This window comes from Anoplopoma fimbria, chromosome 17, assembly GCF_027596085.1.
Source record: "Anoplopoma fimbria isolate UVic2021 breed Golden Eagle Sablefish chromosome 17, Afim_UVic_2022, whole genome shotgun sequence".
NCBI lineage: Eukaryota > Metazoa > Chordata > Actinopteri > Perciformes > Anoplopomatidae > Anoplopoma > Anoplopoma fimbria.
This window is the reverse complement of record NC_072465.1, coordinates 26,346,234-26,362,796: the sequence shown is the minus strand read 5'-3', so window position 1 is coordinate 26,362,796 and position 16,563 is coordinate 26,346,234. Positions and strand designations below refer to the sequence as shown.

The 16,563-nt window shown below is 37.8% G+C and overlaps 2 protein-coding genes across 2 annotated transcripts; both read right to left on the bottom strand.

Annotated features, from left to right (window-relative positions):
- Positions 1–852: 852 nt before the first annotated feature.
- Positions 853–11,337, bottom strand: chmp4ba (charged multivesicular body protein 4Ba). Its single transcript, XM_054616860.1, has 5 exons — positions 11,004–11,337; positions 4,658–4,835; positions 4,341–4,455; positions 3,159–3,285; positions 853–3,012 (listed from the first exon to the last, which is right to left on the bottom strand). Exons 1-5 carry the CDS (start codon positions 11,185–11,187, stop codon positions 2,954–2,956), a joined length of 663 nt encoding a protein of 220 aa, XP_054472835.1. The 5' UTR covers positions 11,188–11,337; the 3' UTR covers positions 853–2,953.
- A 2,298-nt stretch (positions 11,338–13,635) lies between these two features.
- On the bottom strand, positions 13,636–16,367 carry LOC129105570 (uncharacterized protein C20orf85 homolog). Its single transcript, XM_054616662.1, has 4 exons — positions 15,937–16,367; positions 14,941–15,022; positions 14,523–14,624; positions 13,636–14,325 (listed from the first exon to the last, which is right to left on the bottom strand). The coding sequence occupies exons 1-4, from the start codon at positions 15,993–15,995 to the stop codon at positions 14,170–14,172; spliced, it is 399 nt and encodes a 132-aa protein (XP_054472637.1). The 5' UTR covers positions 15,996–16,367; the 3' UTR covers positions 13,636–14,169.
- Positions 16,368–16,563: the final 196 nt, after the last annotated feature.

Sequence of the window (16,563 nt, the reverse complement as noted above, 5' to 3'; positions counted from 1 at the left end):
TTTCCCTTTATAACTTTATTATTATTAAGTAATATTTATAGATTATAAATACAGAATGCTATTGTTATGCCATTAAAACTGCATCACAGCTCTGTGAAGTAAAGGGTAATAAGTTATAAATGTTCTTGCAAGTAGAAGAGCAGAGCATTTAAATGAATACATACAATGTAACATATGACAATTTGCACAATATAATAAAGACTTTCGTTCGTGAATTACACACAAAACGAAAATATGTTGTCAAGCACCGATGTCAAATCTTCAGAACAAAGAAACAATCAGGTCATTTGGAAACAAAACTAAGAGAGAGATAGATATAATATAGATGTAACTATGCAAACATGGAGGTCTTGTTTGAACATTCTGTTAAAGATGCATAATATGAGATTAGGAGTATTATTGTTGCCTCTCAACATGGCAACAGCTAACGGTCCCTTTCCTCTGAAACATTTAAGTGTTGTTGATGACAGATATTATTCATGATACATGAAAAAAATACTTGTAAAATGTTGTATGGAAACAACTGGATGAAAAATCTTCACTATATATATATGATACATATCAATCTGGGTTTCAGAGCCAATCAGAGCACTAAAATAGCTTTAATAAGAGTAATCAATGACCATAAAGGGGACATATCATGAAAAACTCACCTTTTCAGAGCTTGTGCATATATATTTGGGTATCTGAAGTAGCTGCTAACCAATAAACTGTGAAATTAGACAACCCGGTTGTATTTTTTGTGGGCTGCATAGATCAGAAAACATGTGATTCATCAAGTCATCAAGATTTGGATTTGAAAAGCATGAAAAGTGAAACTCATTTCTGAATGAACAGACACAACAGTGCTGATACTTGCACCAAACGCCAACTTTATTAAGATGAACTGTATACAACCTCAGTCACAGAGCAACACGGCGTCTTCGTACAGCTCTGAGCAGAGCGGTCTACAGGTCGCACTGTGTTTCTGTAGCAGCCCGATAGAACATGGGAGCTATTTGAGGTAAACAGAAAAGGAAGAAAAACAAACTATTGGCATATGCAAGTATCTTTTCAATAGTCTGTAGTGAAATATATCAGGACTGGGGTCGACCCGCATCGCAACAACGCTGACTTTGGAGTTACAAAAAAATGAGCTCAAGTTTTCAAATCACTACTTGATTTAATTCTTTTATTTAAAGATTTACAGTCTCAGTCTCCGTTTTGATTCTGGACCGACCCCAATCCGTCCACGCGTAAACCGTGTCTGCTGACGGGAGGACAGGAAGTGCGGCTGCAGCTGTAAGTGATGAGCAGAAGTGCGATCATGAAGACTAAACATGGAGCCGACACGTCTCATGTTCCAAATCAGTTTTCGCACCACAGGTGAGTCGAGAGCAAATTGGGGAAACAAAATAAAATATCCAGCTCACAAGCTTCAATTTGTCTGAATATTCACAAGAGGTCACTGTGTCAAAAGGCTGGGGGAAAAAAAAAAAAACACACACCGCACACACACACACACATTATCAACCAATCAACCAATTATTAGTCAACCAATGTGGGATTTTCTCAGAGAACATCGCTGTTAAACCTCAGACGGAGAAGGCGATGGAGGTGTCAGGCACGTGCAATATTAAACTGAGGAACAAGGCGTCGTAATGAGCCCTCTGGCAGCCATTTTGGAAAATTCACAACTTCTTTTTAAAAAGGGTCACAAAAGCAAAGAAGGTTGTGAATCTCCAAGTTAAGGTGTCAAGTAGGAAAGGCTTCCCTAATTGATAAAATTAAATAACAGAGAAGATAAGATGTATTATTTATTTGTTTTGGGATTATTTTTTTAAATTCTATTTCGTTTATTTTGTTATTTGTGGCAAAAGATATTTTCAATTTCGCTTTTACAAAGAATTATGCATTGTTTTGCAGAGTTTGTACCCAGCTCAGAGAAATAAGATTAATCTGACAAAGAAAAGATAAGAGAAAATATATATTTTGAATGTTGTGTTTACAGACAACAACCCAAACATCCTACTCACTGTGCATTTAGGAAGGCTGGTGCCACTGGAAAAGCCCTTAAATATTAGATAACATTTGATCTAATTTAAATTTAACTGATAAGATCCAGAGAGACTTAATGTGCGAACAAGACAGAGATATGGCTGACGGAGGGATCAGACCTGGATCCTCCCTTTACAAAATGTTCCTAATAAGTCTGTTTTAGTTTGACAGCGATATTTCAATGAGAAAGTGCAACATTTTCATTTTTATTTTGCTGCTGCTGAGATTCAGCAGAGATGGTTAAGCGTAGATGGGTCGTCATCATCATTTTTTTAGAAGAGCAGCGAGATGACAACGCAGGAAGCCGAAAAAAAATGGCTGAATCTCATGTTGTCTTTCTGTTTTTGCTTTTCACCAATAAACTGTAATATAGCAAAGATACACATTTAAAAGGTATAGTATACTATCATATATCGTGGTATGTACTAAACCCCCCCCCTCCTCCATACATCTGTTTATTCTTCACATTCCTCCCAGAAAAAAAAAAAAAGCATCGTCCTGTTCCTCCACACACCTTCCCCTAGAAGTATGCACTTGCACCCTCCGTATTCCTCCAAAAAGAGAATTTCAATGTACTCAACCCACAGGCTGTAAGGGCGCGACATTAGCTTTCCATACTCTATGCCCTTTAGAGGCGTGCACAGCTGGAGAGCAGAAGAGATTTGTACCGTGACATTAATCAGAGGAGAAAAGCCTGGGTTCGTTTCGTTTTAAAGTCAGTGAATATGTGCACAAGTGCATACTTTAGGGTGGGGGTATGGGTAGATATTGTAGGCTTATAGACGGAGCCGCATGCTAGCAGCCAGCTCAGCAGCCCAGAGTCCCTGTCTCGGGTTCCAGATGATCTGGGAGCAGCCTGGTAGCACAGAGACAGACAGGAGAGGGGGCACCAGCTAGCTAGCAGGGGCAAGCTAGCTTATGTAGCCGCCCAGGCCTCCAGGTCCGCCATGTCGTCCTCCTCTTCTTCCTTCTTGGCTAAAAAAAAAGAAAGAGGGAAAAACACAATTAAAACATGAAATGTATTCATGTTATTGTGTTTTCTGATGTGGATCGTGTGCTGCAGGGTGGTGTTTGTGTGTGAATTAAATAGATTTTTGTTTTATTGAAGCTACATGTCATACCTGGTCTGGATGGTAGTGACGTAGATGGTACGCTGGGGAGAGGAACGTCGTCTGTTCCCTGGATTTCCAGAAGATTTTTGTCCAGCTCTTCCTGTTCAAGCTCCTCCAGCTCAGCCATGAGCTCATCCTGAACACAAACACAAACACACACAAATGAGTAACTAAGCGACCAAAGTGGTTTGTGTAAGCACGCCACAGAAATGAACTCATTCATTTTATATTGAAAGGCTGATTTCTGTCATCTAAATTTAGAATTTTCTCCATTTTATTCTAATTCCAGCATCTGATAAAGTTGTGGAGACACTGATTGCATTTCAAGCCCCCAGGAAGAGCGTCCCGCTTTAAAGCCAACTGTCACAGTGGCCACACGTGAAATTACATCTTCAGCGTCTGTCACGTGATACCATCGGGCCCTAAAAGACTTACATTGGGAAAGAGACGTCTGTAACTCAACTTCCCAATACGAACGCTTGAATAGCACTGATTCAAATCAATAGGCAGTAAAAGTTGTAAACGTTTTGAAGTTATTTCCCCAAGACATAATGTACTGCGGTTCACGTGAGCAAGCCGACACCGAGCAGCAGGTTAACCTCAAGTGCACTCGTGGATGCGGAAATATGGGTAATATGAAACCAAGGAAGGTGAACATTTGTGGCTCAGTTCTGCACTAAGTAACTTCTATAGGAATGAACGTGGGCCCCGCCTCAAACGGTGTATTCAGTTCTCTTTCTACATCCACGGTGCATCCTGTTGCACATCCGGCGCATTAATTATTCAGTCTCAGCTTTTTGCCTTTGTGTCTCAAGTCAAGTCTTCAAGCGAGTCAGCTCGCACATCCTCAAGTCTACAGCTCTGAACAGATAAACACACAGCATGTACGGTAGAAAGTGTCTTCTACAAGCAGCTACCTCTGGAGTTACCAAACGAAGACTAATGAATGGAGATAAATGGGGCATGCAGAGGTCCTAATGTTGACACTACAGTGGACATGTGCTGGTTTGGAGAGTGAGCGAAGACGTACAGTGAGTTGTTGCAGCTGTGAGGTTCATCATTTATCACTACAACTTCCCTCTGATAGTTCAAAGGTCATCAGAGCAGGGCAGAACCACGAAAGATGAATTCAGACTCTGGTTCTGACGTTTAGAACACAGTTAAAGGTTTTCCTGATTTCCAGGTTCTCACCTCGTCGAACTCGTCTCCGAAACCGATCGGTCTTGAAATGACGTCTGAGATTTCTTGGGCCACTTCCTGTTGTTCTGTGATGTCCGCCATCAGATCGTCTACTTTGTCTATGTCCCTGTGAAACCGGAGGACACGAGGTGAGAAAGAGACGACGTGAAAATGTGTGCAATATAAACCAATGACAGATCATGTGACATTTGGATACGTGGGTCACCTACAAAAGGTAAACAATGAATGACAAAAACAGCCAAAAGTATGAAGAGTATTAGGAAAAAACAAATCAAATCTAAAGCAAATTTTCTAAATGTCTCTCTTACATGTTTTCGTGTGCAGCCTTCATCGCCTTGGCGGCGTAGCCCATGTTCTTGAGCACCTCTGTGTTGGTGTTGGCGTTCTCTAGCGCCTCCCTCTGGAACTCGATGGTGGACAACGTCCCGTCGATCTGAGCCAGCTGCTTCTCGTAGCGCTTTTTCCTTTTCAAGGCCTGCAGAGCCGCTGGATAAAGAAAAGAGGAACGGGTGAGACGTTAGCTTAGTTCAATCGTTATTAAAGAGGCTGTGGACTCTGGTTCTTGTTTTTTTAAATCCCTGCTGATGTTAAGACTTCAAAACGAATCAGTGGGCGTTACTTTTTTGAGGGGCCTCGTTTCTTTCATCAAAAAGACAGAGACAAACAGATGATTCAGTATCATGCAAAGCTTAAGAACTGCAACATGAAGCCGCGACCAGTGGACATTTGGTACAACGTGAGGATTCTGCAGCAGCATTACATTACATTACATTACAGTCATTTAGCAGACGCTTTTATCCAAAGCGACTTACAGGAAGTGTATTCAACATAGGTATTCAAGAGAACTACTAGTCACCAGAAGTCATAAGTGCATCTCCTTTCTTAAACAAGCATCTTAAAGCATAAACCAGAGCAAAAGTATAGTGCAGAGGCAGATTACTACGAAAACAATAATTGCAACAGACTAATACGAATATAGTAAGTGCTACAAACTACTACGAATAGGATAAGTGCAGTAAACGAATACGAATTCAATAAGTGCAGCGAACTGATACGAATACAGTGAGTGCAACAACTAATACGAATGCAATAAGTGCTACGAGGAAGGCTCAGGGTAGTACTTCTTGAGCAGCAGAAGTTTACCTTGTGTGAGTGTTTGAGGACAAATTAGAAGCAGGGTGAGCTGTGAGATGTAGAAGCAGAGTGTTTGTCCTAATGGAGCATGACTGTTAATCTGATCAAATCCCGTCTGAGCCAAATCTCTGCATGCAGACGCAATATGCTTCAGTGAGGCTTTTTTAGGGTTTGTACCCTCACTGCATCTCGTCAGGCACCTAGATAAAAATGTAATAATATAACAAGGGAAGATGATATTAGGAAAAACTGAGACAATTGTTGGACTGACTGGGATTTCCATCACTGAGAAGAAAACCTCCGACTGGTTTTGGTTGATTCGAAAAAACATTGGTAGCATTAGTGCCGTGACAAAAAGTTAATTAGATTGTCAGGAAAAATAACTATTCGGACAATAAATTCATTTTTAACAGAAACATTTACAAAATAAAAACATTCATGGGTCCAAGCTCCTCAAATGCAATGATTTTTGTGGGGGTTTAATGACAGTAAATTGAATATATTCTGGTTTTACTGTGAATTTGGGCTCTTTTCAAATATTCTGACAATGAATAAATTAAAACAGTCGACTGGCATTTTCTGCAGATTTGCTGCATATGTTAACTCACTTTTGCCAGCTAACATTCTGTCATTCACTTATTGATTAATTAACATATTGTTACAGCTCTCTTTTTGTTCTACATTTCCTGTATATTGTATATTTAACATTTCAGTTCCTCTCTGTGAACTTTGCCACAGTTTGTTTTGGCTCTTGCTTTACTCCGCGTGGGTTTAAACAAAAAAAATCCCCGTTGGTGCTGACATGGAAAATCAACGGTGACCTAAAACAGCTGAGTCATTGTGGGAGGAGGGTGATGAAGGAGCAGGAGGAGTCGGTTGTGACAGATGGATTCCAGCTTTGTTTTATAATCGCGATTAGAAGATGAGATAGTGGTTACATAAGGATTTTATAATGATCAAATATTAGGATTTGGCATTTAAATACTCTGCACTTGCTGTCGCCTTCTTGAGCACCAACAGGTAACTGAAATAATTCAGTTGGAGGAAGCCTGTTTCATGTTTTTATATTGATTTACTGATATACAAATATGCACAGCTATGAGCTTTGTTGCAGCCACAGCCCTGCTTTCCCTGTTCAGGAAAGGGGTCATGCAAATGCAGTGTTTTAGGAACACAGGTAGGAGTGTTTAGGCTCAGGTTTTCTGGCAAAAGTCTCTTTATAACTGGGTCATTCTTAATCTGTTACACTGAAAAAAGGCCACCAGGTGTCCTATTTACCTGGCTGTTTGTGAAATGTGGTTTCTGCAAGTTATCTGTTATTTTAGTCTGAAATATATCTGCAAATAATGGATGAATTACCATAAAATGTTGTGCATATATTCATGACTTCACTGAGTTTGACATTTGTTGTCTTTAGTGAAATACCTCAACGACTGTTCGATAGATTGCCATGAAATTTGGTACAAACATTCAGATCTCCTACAGAAGGAATTGTATTAACGTTGGTGACGCTTTGACTTTCTTTTCTAATTTAAAAAAGGAAAATAGTTACGCACAACTGAGCTTTTAATGATCTGAAACTACAAAAACGATTATGAATCTGACCAGAAATCTGTTCACGGTTGGTTTGAATACATGACTGAGCTTTATTTCACACAAATCCCCCCCCACACACACACACACACACACACACACACACACACACACACACACACACACACACACACACACACACACACACACACACACACACACACACACACACACACACACACACACACACACACACACACACACACCTGTATCAATCTCCCATTTGTGGTTGGTCCGGTCCACCAGGAGCCAGACAGCAGCTGACAGTTCCATTTTAATCAGATTATATCAGCACCCGGCCCTATTCCTGGATTGATAACATCTTTACGCAACATTACCCAAATCTTTATTAGGTTATCTCGGTTGCAGGACCTGAATTTAGACCGGCCACCTTGATTCTGTGACCCTTTGTTGTCCTGCTCTTTTACAGTAGTGACTGTCTCTATGCGTAAAGTTACATTTCTACTCAACTGAAATGTTAGATACGTGAGTATTTTAGTCAGTATCAGAGCTGGAGGCTTCCTCACCATTGTTACGGGCACTTTGGAGAAATGAATCCATTAATTTGCTAATCTTCTTCTCAATCTTTAACCAGAGAAATTAGTTTTTTTGATGATTTATTGTTTGTAAAAACATAGGTACTGTATTAGACGCCGTTACATAGCCATTTTCTCACCATGACGTCATTCTTCAGCTCTTTTGTGATTGATTTAACTCTCCATAGCTTGTAGACAACTCAAGTGGAAAATGTTAAAGCCAAAGGGACTTATTAAAATACCCGATGTCAAACATGCCGAAGAACAAGAAGTATAGTAGGAAAATGTTTAAAACACCAGGTAGTTAAACCCGAGAGAGCCATCATGAGAATGCTGTTATCATGGCAGGTCTGGTACGTTTGCTCTGAGGAATTTATGAATTGTGTGTATTGTCCTTCATCCCGCCGACTAGAGAAGCTACTTGATGGGAAATGTTGAATGTCAGGTTTCAGAGTTGGAGGCTGGAGCATTATGTAATGAGGAACGGGACTTTTACAACCAGTTGTTAATGAGCTCAGAAATGTTCGAGTGTTTGTGTTTGCGTATTCTTCCTAGAGAGGATATTATGGTTGCATCACAGTTCTCCCAGCAACCACGGCTGGCAATCTGGCTGTATGCAAACAAGGGTGTGTCACATGATATTTTGTTGCCAAAAACATCCAGGTAAATGGTATTATGACAAAAGTTTTCTCTCCTGAAATACTGTAATTAGAGCTTCTAAATGGTAAAATTACTTCACACCACATTTGCCTTGGTTTTTATCCAACCTAACAATTACTCAACTTTATGATGCAATTTTGTGGGACTCTGCTACAGCACTAACATGAAATATACTTTAAACACCACAAGCAGGATCTGGCTGGTTGCTAAAAGTTGTGTCGGTGTGTTTTTGTACATGTTTACATAATTTTCCAAATGGATAAAGTATTTTTTTCAAAAGGCAGTAAGGTAGGACAAATGCAAGCCACACCAGCCGCCCGTCTGCACTAAGCAAAGGAAACAAATGTCCCCAAAAAGCTGAAATAAAACCATGACCATGATAAGAACTGAAGCGGGAAGAACATAGTGTGTGTGTGTGTGTGTGTGTGTGTGTGTGTGTGTGTGTGTGTGTGTGTGTGTGTGTGTGTGTGATCTTGTGGCATCCAGTTTTCTCTTTGTTGCAAAATATCTGCTGTTCATACCCGAGGAGGCTGACAAGACCGGTATGGCAAGCCACTGCACAAGAGCTAAAATTGAACAGTTTGCAGGTTCCTTCTGTGGGTGCTGTGCTTCTGTTTGATCAGTACGGCGGCACTCCCATGTCACTTATCAAAAGAAAACTGATAATGAAGACAGGAGCGCTGTGCTGTGTTCACAACCCCTTTAAAAAGTACGGTAATCAGAATATATAGGAATTGGTACCATAGTATGCAATTAAAAAACTGGTAAACGGGCACATCTCTATGCATTAACTAATAATGACAATTGAATGCTGAAAATGTATTGAGTAACATTTTCAATCACTAGTCAATAAAACTGCTGGCTAAGTAACTAGCCTGCTAGCTTATTTAACAGAGACACTATGTTAACGTACATATAAAGCAAAAGAGTCAAAATCTGCATTTTGGTTCTTATATTTTGTTTTCACGTGATCAACATCCATCCGTTTTATCCCAGCATGCATTTGCTGAGAGGCAGTGTACGTTATGTACTGCTCCCCAGTGCACCACAGGGTTAACAAGTGATTGTACTGAGAATGAATTCAATTAGAACCGGTTCCAATCTAATAAAGACTGGATTAAGTTGGTCATTATGCAGAAGAATCAGCTCATGCGAAGATGCCAAATCAAGTGAAAACAATACATATTTAACCCGTGGATGTGCAAGACAGAGGATACCGTATTTTACTTTCTTTTGGAGTCACAAACTATCTCTTGACTGTTTGATTGTGGTTTCCGTTTCTTTAACCACAAAAATCATTGTACATTTGTGCTGTGGCAAGAGTTTGCCTCTGTGTTGCTTAATGTAACAGTTTCATTGCTCAAGCACAAAATCTGAGTATTACAGCCGGTAGAATGAACCATATAGCTTTGTGCTAATTCTATGTTTTTTTCCTCTCAAGAGTAAATAATTTATGTAAATATAACTTTCAAGTGTTGGTAAATCATTCCTCAGAAGAGTTATACATTTTGTGAAAGGAAGAGTTTGTATTTCCTCTTCTAAAAAGTGCCGCGGGTGAGCACGTCAACAACAGGCCTCGTCACAGCCTTCACAAACACAATAAAAACTTGTCGAGGCAATAAGTCACAAACCTGTAGGCAGTCCTTGCCTCTCCCTCTGACCGTTTGTTTTCCTAGTTGGAAGATAAGCGATCTTTCCTGGGATGATGTCATTTAGACATTTTATAGGGCACATAAATAACTACCTTGATACCTATCATCTTTGTTTGTCGAGTCACTACTGGGGAAAATGGGGATTCTGGAATAACTTTCAACAGGGATTTAAAAACTATTGCTCAACTCTGTTACTAGAATATAATGGTCATAAATACAGTACCAGTCAAAGGTTTGGACACACCTTCTCATGCAATGGTTTTTCTTTATTTTTATTATTTTCTACATCGTAGATTAATATTGAAGACATCCAAACTATGAAGAAACACATATGGAATTATGTGGTAAACAAACAAATGCTCAACAAACCAGAATATGTTTTAGATTTTAGATTCTTCAAAGTAGTTGAATGAGAAGGTGTGTCCAAACTTTTGACTGGTACTGTACATAAAAGGCACAATCTATGGCTAGTGTAATAAATATGTTGTAGACCGAAGTAGCAGTAGTATAAATACAATTTGAAGAAATAGAAGCAAATGTTATAGTATTCAAACATGAAGTATATCTTGATTATTTTACCTGTAATGTTAAATTAGTAGAAGAATTTTGCAGGCCACAGTTTAAACTTATGTGTTATACTGGCTGGTTGTAATTAAGTCAGTTAACTTGAAACATGTTGGAGTTAATTAGACTTAACATTACAAGTGATTTTAACAAAAAAGCAAAGTTTGTAGGTTAACAACTCTTTTTTTACCTGTAATGTTAAATTACTTAAAGCATTTGGCAGGCCACAGTTTAAACTTGTGAAAAATGTTGAAGTGAATTTAACAAAAAAGCAAAGTTTGTAGGTTAACAACTCTTTTTTAAAGCTGCATTAATGTTTGATTTTTTTATACATGGTAGTTGTATCCTCCCTCCTTTGTGCTATGACTTTGTAGCTTGTTTCATAATCAAATTTGGGTTAAAAATGGAGTCACGCGACCGTGTGAGTCAACCCGAGTCCAGGTAACAGCCAACTTCCGGGTTCAGTGTCTGTCGTTAAAGCACAAACTTTACAACATATATTTCATTCTACTCACCTCGTTTGTTTTTCGTGCCGTTCTTCTTCGCCGTCATGAGCTCCATGTCGATTTTCTTTTCTAAGAAATCCTGTTTTTTGGCCAACATCTCCTCGGTCTCCCTGAGTTTCTGGATCGCATCCTGGGGTGTCGGCGCTTTCCCACCCTTACCCCCGCCGCCGAAGATCTTACCGAACAGCGACATTTTATTATCAAAATGTAAAAAAAAACAACAACGTACACGAAGGGGTCGACACTGTGTGGAATCGAACAGGTGGGGGTTTGTTAAAAACCTCTCTTCGTCCTCAGGACCGCCGCTTCCTCTGCTGCTGTTTGTTGTTTTGTTTTTTTATGCCTCTTCTTCCTGGAGAGAAGGCCCGGTGACGTCATTACGTCAGCGTGGGTGGTCACATGACTCATGCGTGACTCATACGGCGTCATAGCGTCATGGGGGAATTTCACAGTGTTTATTTTTCTTAAATTTAGATTATTATTATCATCGCTCTTTTGCACACAGTATTGAGAGATATTCCTGAATAATAATATTTATAAATATATTTACATCAAAATTAATAACATATGCTATTATTATATGTTATTGTATATATATATATATATATATATATATATATATATATATATATATATATATTATATGTTATTGTATATATATATATTATATGTATTATATATATTGTATATATATATATATATATAATATATATATATATATGTTATATATATATATATATATATATATAACATAGCTCTCCACACGGCTGTGGCGTGGACTGGATGTTGCATGATATATTATTATATTATATGTGGCACCTTGATGGTATATATCATGTGTGATATATAATATATGTATATATATATATGTATATATATATATATATATATATGTTATTGTATATATATATATTATATGTTATTATATATATATATAAAATATGTTATTGTATATATATATATATATATATATATATAACATATAATATATACATATATATATATACAATAACAATAACATATAATATATACTTTCTTTGTGTACACTTTACCCTATGCTGCTGTAATCCTGCAAATTTCCCCGCTGTGGGACTAATAAAGGATTATCTTATTTTATCTTATATATATGTATACAATAACATATAATATATATATGACTGTAATGTAATATATATATATATATATATATATAGTACCAGTCAAAAGTTTGGACACACCTTCTCATTCAATGGTTTTTCTTTATTTTTTTTTTTTTTTACTACATTGTAGATTAATATTGAAGACATCCAAACTATGAAGGAACACATATGGAATTATGTGGTAAACAAACAAATGCTCAACAAACCAGAATATGTTTTATATTTTAGATTCTTCAAAGTAGTTGAATGAGAAGGTGTGTCCAAACTTTTGACTGGTACTGTATATATATATTATATGTTATATATTATATGTATATATATATATATATATATATATATATATATATATATATATATTATATGCCAGAAGTCTTCCTTGTCCCAACCTCCCAGTCATCATTTCCACTGCCAACACAAGCAAAGCACTCACCACATGAAAGCACATGACTGTAGCAATGCAACACTCACTCTGTTCTCGTGACTGTATGCTGATTCCTTGTAGCAATGGTTTTGTGATACATGTTCCTTAATTCTTCTCATGCTCAGGCTGTGGAAACAAATTTCCTCTAATGGAGGACATAAATAATCTATCTATCTATCTATCTATCTATCTATCTATCTATCTATCTATCTATCTATCTATCTATCTACATAAAATGTACCTTTTTATTAATATTAGTATTATTAATAGAACCTGTTTCCAATAATAAAAAGTAACTGTTTCCAATAATAAAAAGTAACTGTAGCGGCATTCTTCTCTCTGTCTGGTGATCCACATTACCACTACTGTAACAGTCTGCGTATTTGCAATGAGCTTGACACGAAATGATTCTTCAGAGGCAGTAACTCAAAGTTACAAGATTCATTCTGAGCTCAACTTGGCACTACGGTCAAAAAACTGCCTTGCTCCGCAGACTGATTAACCTCAACTGAGGCCTATTGGCTATGACGTCGTCAGTAGAGTAACTAAAGGAGCATTTCAACATTTTTCGTTACTATATAACTGAACACATCTTATGAAGTCTAATATGGCTCTTACAGTAACTAAGTTCATACTACACTTAATTACAATTTTGAGGTACTTTTCTTGAGTATTTCCATTTAATACTACTTTGTAGTCCTACTTCCACTACACTTATTTGATACATACGTACTTACTAGTTACTTTGCAGATTCTGATTTATAAAATAAATGATCACATACTATTATGGATAAAAGTAACGTGATTGATTCCTTTGTGAAATACGACCACAACTGGTAGTATTTTTATATCGTGGAGAATAAAAATAAATATTACAGCAATGTACATATTAATGCATCAAAATCAAGTATTATAATATACATTATTCAGAAATGTTGCATATTGTGAAATTTTTACTTTATGTACTTTAAGTATATTTTGAGTTTTACTTCTAATAGAATATTTCAAGTAAACAACATTCTTTTATTGTCATTGTACAACAAGGTTTTGCAACAAAATGCATTTTTTAATTTTTTTTATTTTGGTACATAAGATAAACCCCACAAAAAACAAACAAAAACAAAACAATATAATGTGTGGAGGGTGCTGGATGAATTTAGGAGTTTCACAGCCTGAGAGATATTTCTACTACTTCTTCCACCACTGCCTGTTTCATATCAGCTTTGTCTCTGCAAGAATTACAATGTATAGCTTCTTGATTTTGTATGGTGCAATGGCTACATGTGCTTAAAGAAAGTGTTCAAAGACTTCCACATTTTATGTCACACTTGTGTCAGTTGCATACTTGACCAGTCAGTGGAGTCGCCCGCTGCTGTTCAGTAGATAGAATGCAAGTTTTAAGACACTGGCTTCAGTTTCAGAACCCTAAGGTTGCCTCCTGTGTAACAAAGAACAGTTGTGGAAAGACATAAAATAGCATAACCATGGAATGCTTTCAAAAAAAAACCATTTATAACCCCATGATTGATTTATTTCATGTCTTTATTTAATGCAACGTCCTTGTCGCTCACTGAGTCAATAATAAGCCAAGAAGACACAGAATGGTTGCTTCCACTCAGTCGCAAGAGCCTAATGGCCAGCCCATCTCCTGTAGAAAACTACGCCTCCCATGATGCACCGTGGCATACTTTTCTAGCTGAAGATGCGAGTGCCCCAAACGCCAACCAATCAGGGCCTGAGAAGTCTGAGGAACTGGAGGAGAGGGTCCAACCTGAAGAAAACACAGAAACATAGGTGGTGACATCTAGACGGAAGGATGGATGGATGGATGGATGGATGGATGGATGGATGGATGATAGATAGATGGATAGATAGATAGATAGATAGATAGATAGATAGATAGATAGATAGATAGATAGATAGATAGATAGATAGATAGATAGATAGATAGATAGATTGGTAGCGTACATGTGTGTTTTCTTCTGCAGGGGTCGGAGGTCGTGTTCCCTGGTGATGATGGGGATGCTTCAGTCTGATCGCCTCCTTCAGCCTTACACTCTCCCTCTCGTACTGAAAGACATTTGACAGAAAGAGTTGTGGGCTTTTGTGTTGAAATAATATCTTTGTTTGCTTTTATTTTGAAAGGACAGTTTCTTGGCTGCAGGTTTCTATGAGTATTTTGGTGTGTTATGCACTTGCTGTGGTACTTTTTCAACTGTAGAGGGCAGTGTGTGACTAGTTTACCTCTGTGGATGTGTGTGTGTGTGTGTGTGTGTGTGTGTGTGTGTGTGTGTGTGTGTGTGTGTGTGTGTGTGTGTGTGTGTGTGTGTGTGTGTGTGTGTGTGTGTGTGTGTGTGTGTGTGTGTGTGTGTGTGTGTGTGTGTACCTCCTTGTAGGCCTCCTTGAGGAAGCCCCACTTGTTGGGCCAGATATTGGCTGAATCCTTCTCAATTTTTACATGTGCTTTCCTACACACACACACACACACACACACACACACACACACACACACACACACACACACACACACACAAAAATACAGTTTATTATCACAACAAGTTAATTTTCCCAAATAAAAAAGACCGTTTTCAAAATATAATTTGTTTTATGTTGTAAGAACATTTTCATGTTACTGCTGCATAACAAATAGTGAATGATTGGATCTTTAAAATGTCTTGTTACTCAAAAAAAAGTTATTATGGCAAACCAAATTTATTATAGCACATTTAATATCCGACACAATAAAGATAATGACAACAAGAAAAGGAACAAAAAGTGAGTGAGAAAAAATAATAATGATGATAATAATTACTAACAGTAATAACAATATTGGTAATAATTATAATTATTCATTTACAAAAAGCATGCTGGAAGACAAAGCTTATATTTTTTAAAACAAGACAAAGGTTTTAAAAAATCCAGTCAACATAAGAAACCCCCCCACCAATACCAAGTAAGTACATCTTTGTGGAATGACTTGCCTCTAATTCTTTGTTTCTACAAGTGTCGCTATACAAAGAAAAACTCAAACAAACTCTATTTGAGTCCATGAAGCTTTCCTACCAAAACATTTTTTTTATATGCTTAAGACTGGCTGATTTAAAAAAATATATTTCATTGGGTTTCAAGCGTTTGATCCTAGACCACAACACCACATTTCATAACCAGGTGAAAAACACAATAAAATAATAACCATACAAGTAATAATGACAACAGTTCAATTCACAACAAGCAGAAAATAACTTGTTATATTTTTAAAAACAAACATTCATTCATGAAAAGAATCCCCCCCATCAATGCTAAGTCAGAACATCTCTGTGATAACCTTTGACCTTCTAATAAAGAGTGAAATGAAAAATGTTAAAATAGTTAGCAGATTTACCAGATTTCGTCCTGATGCACAAAGTTGACGGGTTCGGATGTTTTCTGTGAATCCGCCATCTGTCCTGACCAGTATGTGTGTGTGTTTGTGTGTGTGTGTGTGTGTGTGTGTGTGTGTGTGTGTGTGTGTGTGTGTGTGTGTGTGTGTGTGTGTGTGTGTGTGTGTGTGTGTGTGTGGTGTCTTTATCTCTGCCCGGCTAATGTTTCACCTGTGTGTAAGTCACACTGACAGACCTGTTTATCGTCTCCATGGGGACGGAGTTCCCTCCCTGACAGATATACATCACTTCTCTCTGTCCTGAGTGTGTAACCGTGGCGACGGTGGGATGGAACCACTGGAGGGTCGCTTGGGAGATCAGACATGTTTGTGTTCGTCTGTCACGCTGCTTTGGTTCAGGCTGAAATACCTCAACAGCTCACAGAAACCAAACCGAGTGCACATTTCACCCCCATACTGGCTGCCCGTAAGCTACAGAATTGATTTTTTAATGAGTTTCCGATCATTTTCAAATCACTCCCATGTCAAATATTATTGCATTCTTATTTTGAGAATGTGCGGAAGCACTGAGAGGCAAGGGACAAAAAAGAAATAATGGAACTGAATACTTTTCTCTCCTGTGTTTGCAAC

Bases quoted from the DNA above. Each gene is read 5' to 3' on its own strand.
- chmp4ba (XM_054616860.1), bottom strand. From the start codon at position 11,187: ATGTCGCTGTTCGGTAAGATCTTCGGCGGCGGGGGTAAGGGTGGGAAA. The intron at 3,286-4,340 runs GTGAGAACCTGG...GTTTGTGTTCAG, and splicing joins TCGGAGACGAGTTCGACGAG to GATGAGCTCATGGCTGAGCT. The intron at 3,013-3,158 runs GTATGACATGTA...CTTTTTTTTTAG, and splicing joins GTCACTACCATCCAGACCAG to CCAAGAAGGAAGAAGAGGAG.
- LOC129105570 (XM_054616662.1), bottom strand. From the start codon at position 15,995: ATGGCGGATTCACAGAAAACATCCGAACCCGTCAACTTTGTGCATCAG. The intron at 14,625-14,940 runs GTACACACACAC...AATGTCTTTCAG, and splicing joins TCAAGGAGGCCTACAAGGAG to TACGAGAGGGAGAGTGTAAG. The intron at 14,326-14,522 runs GTACGCTACCAA...TGTTTTCTTCAG, and splicing joins CTGCAGAAGAAAACACACAT to GTTGGACCCTCTCCTCCAGT.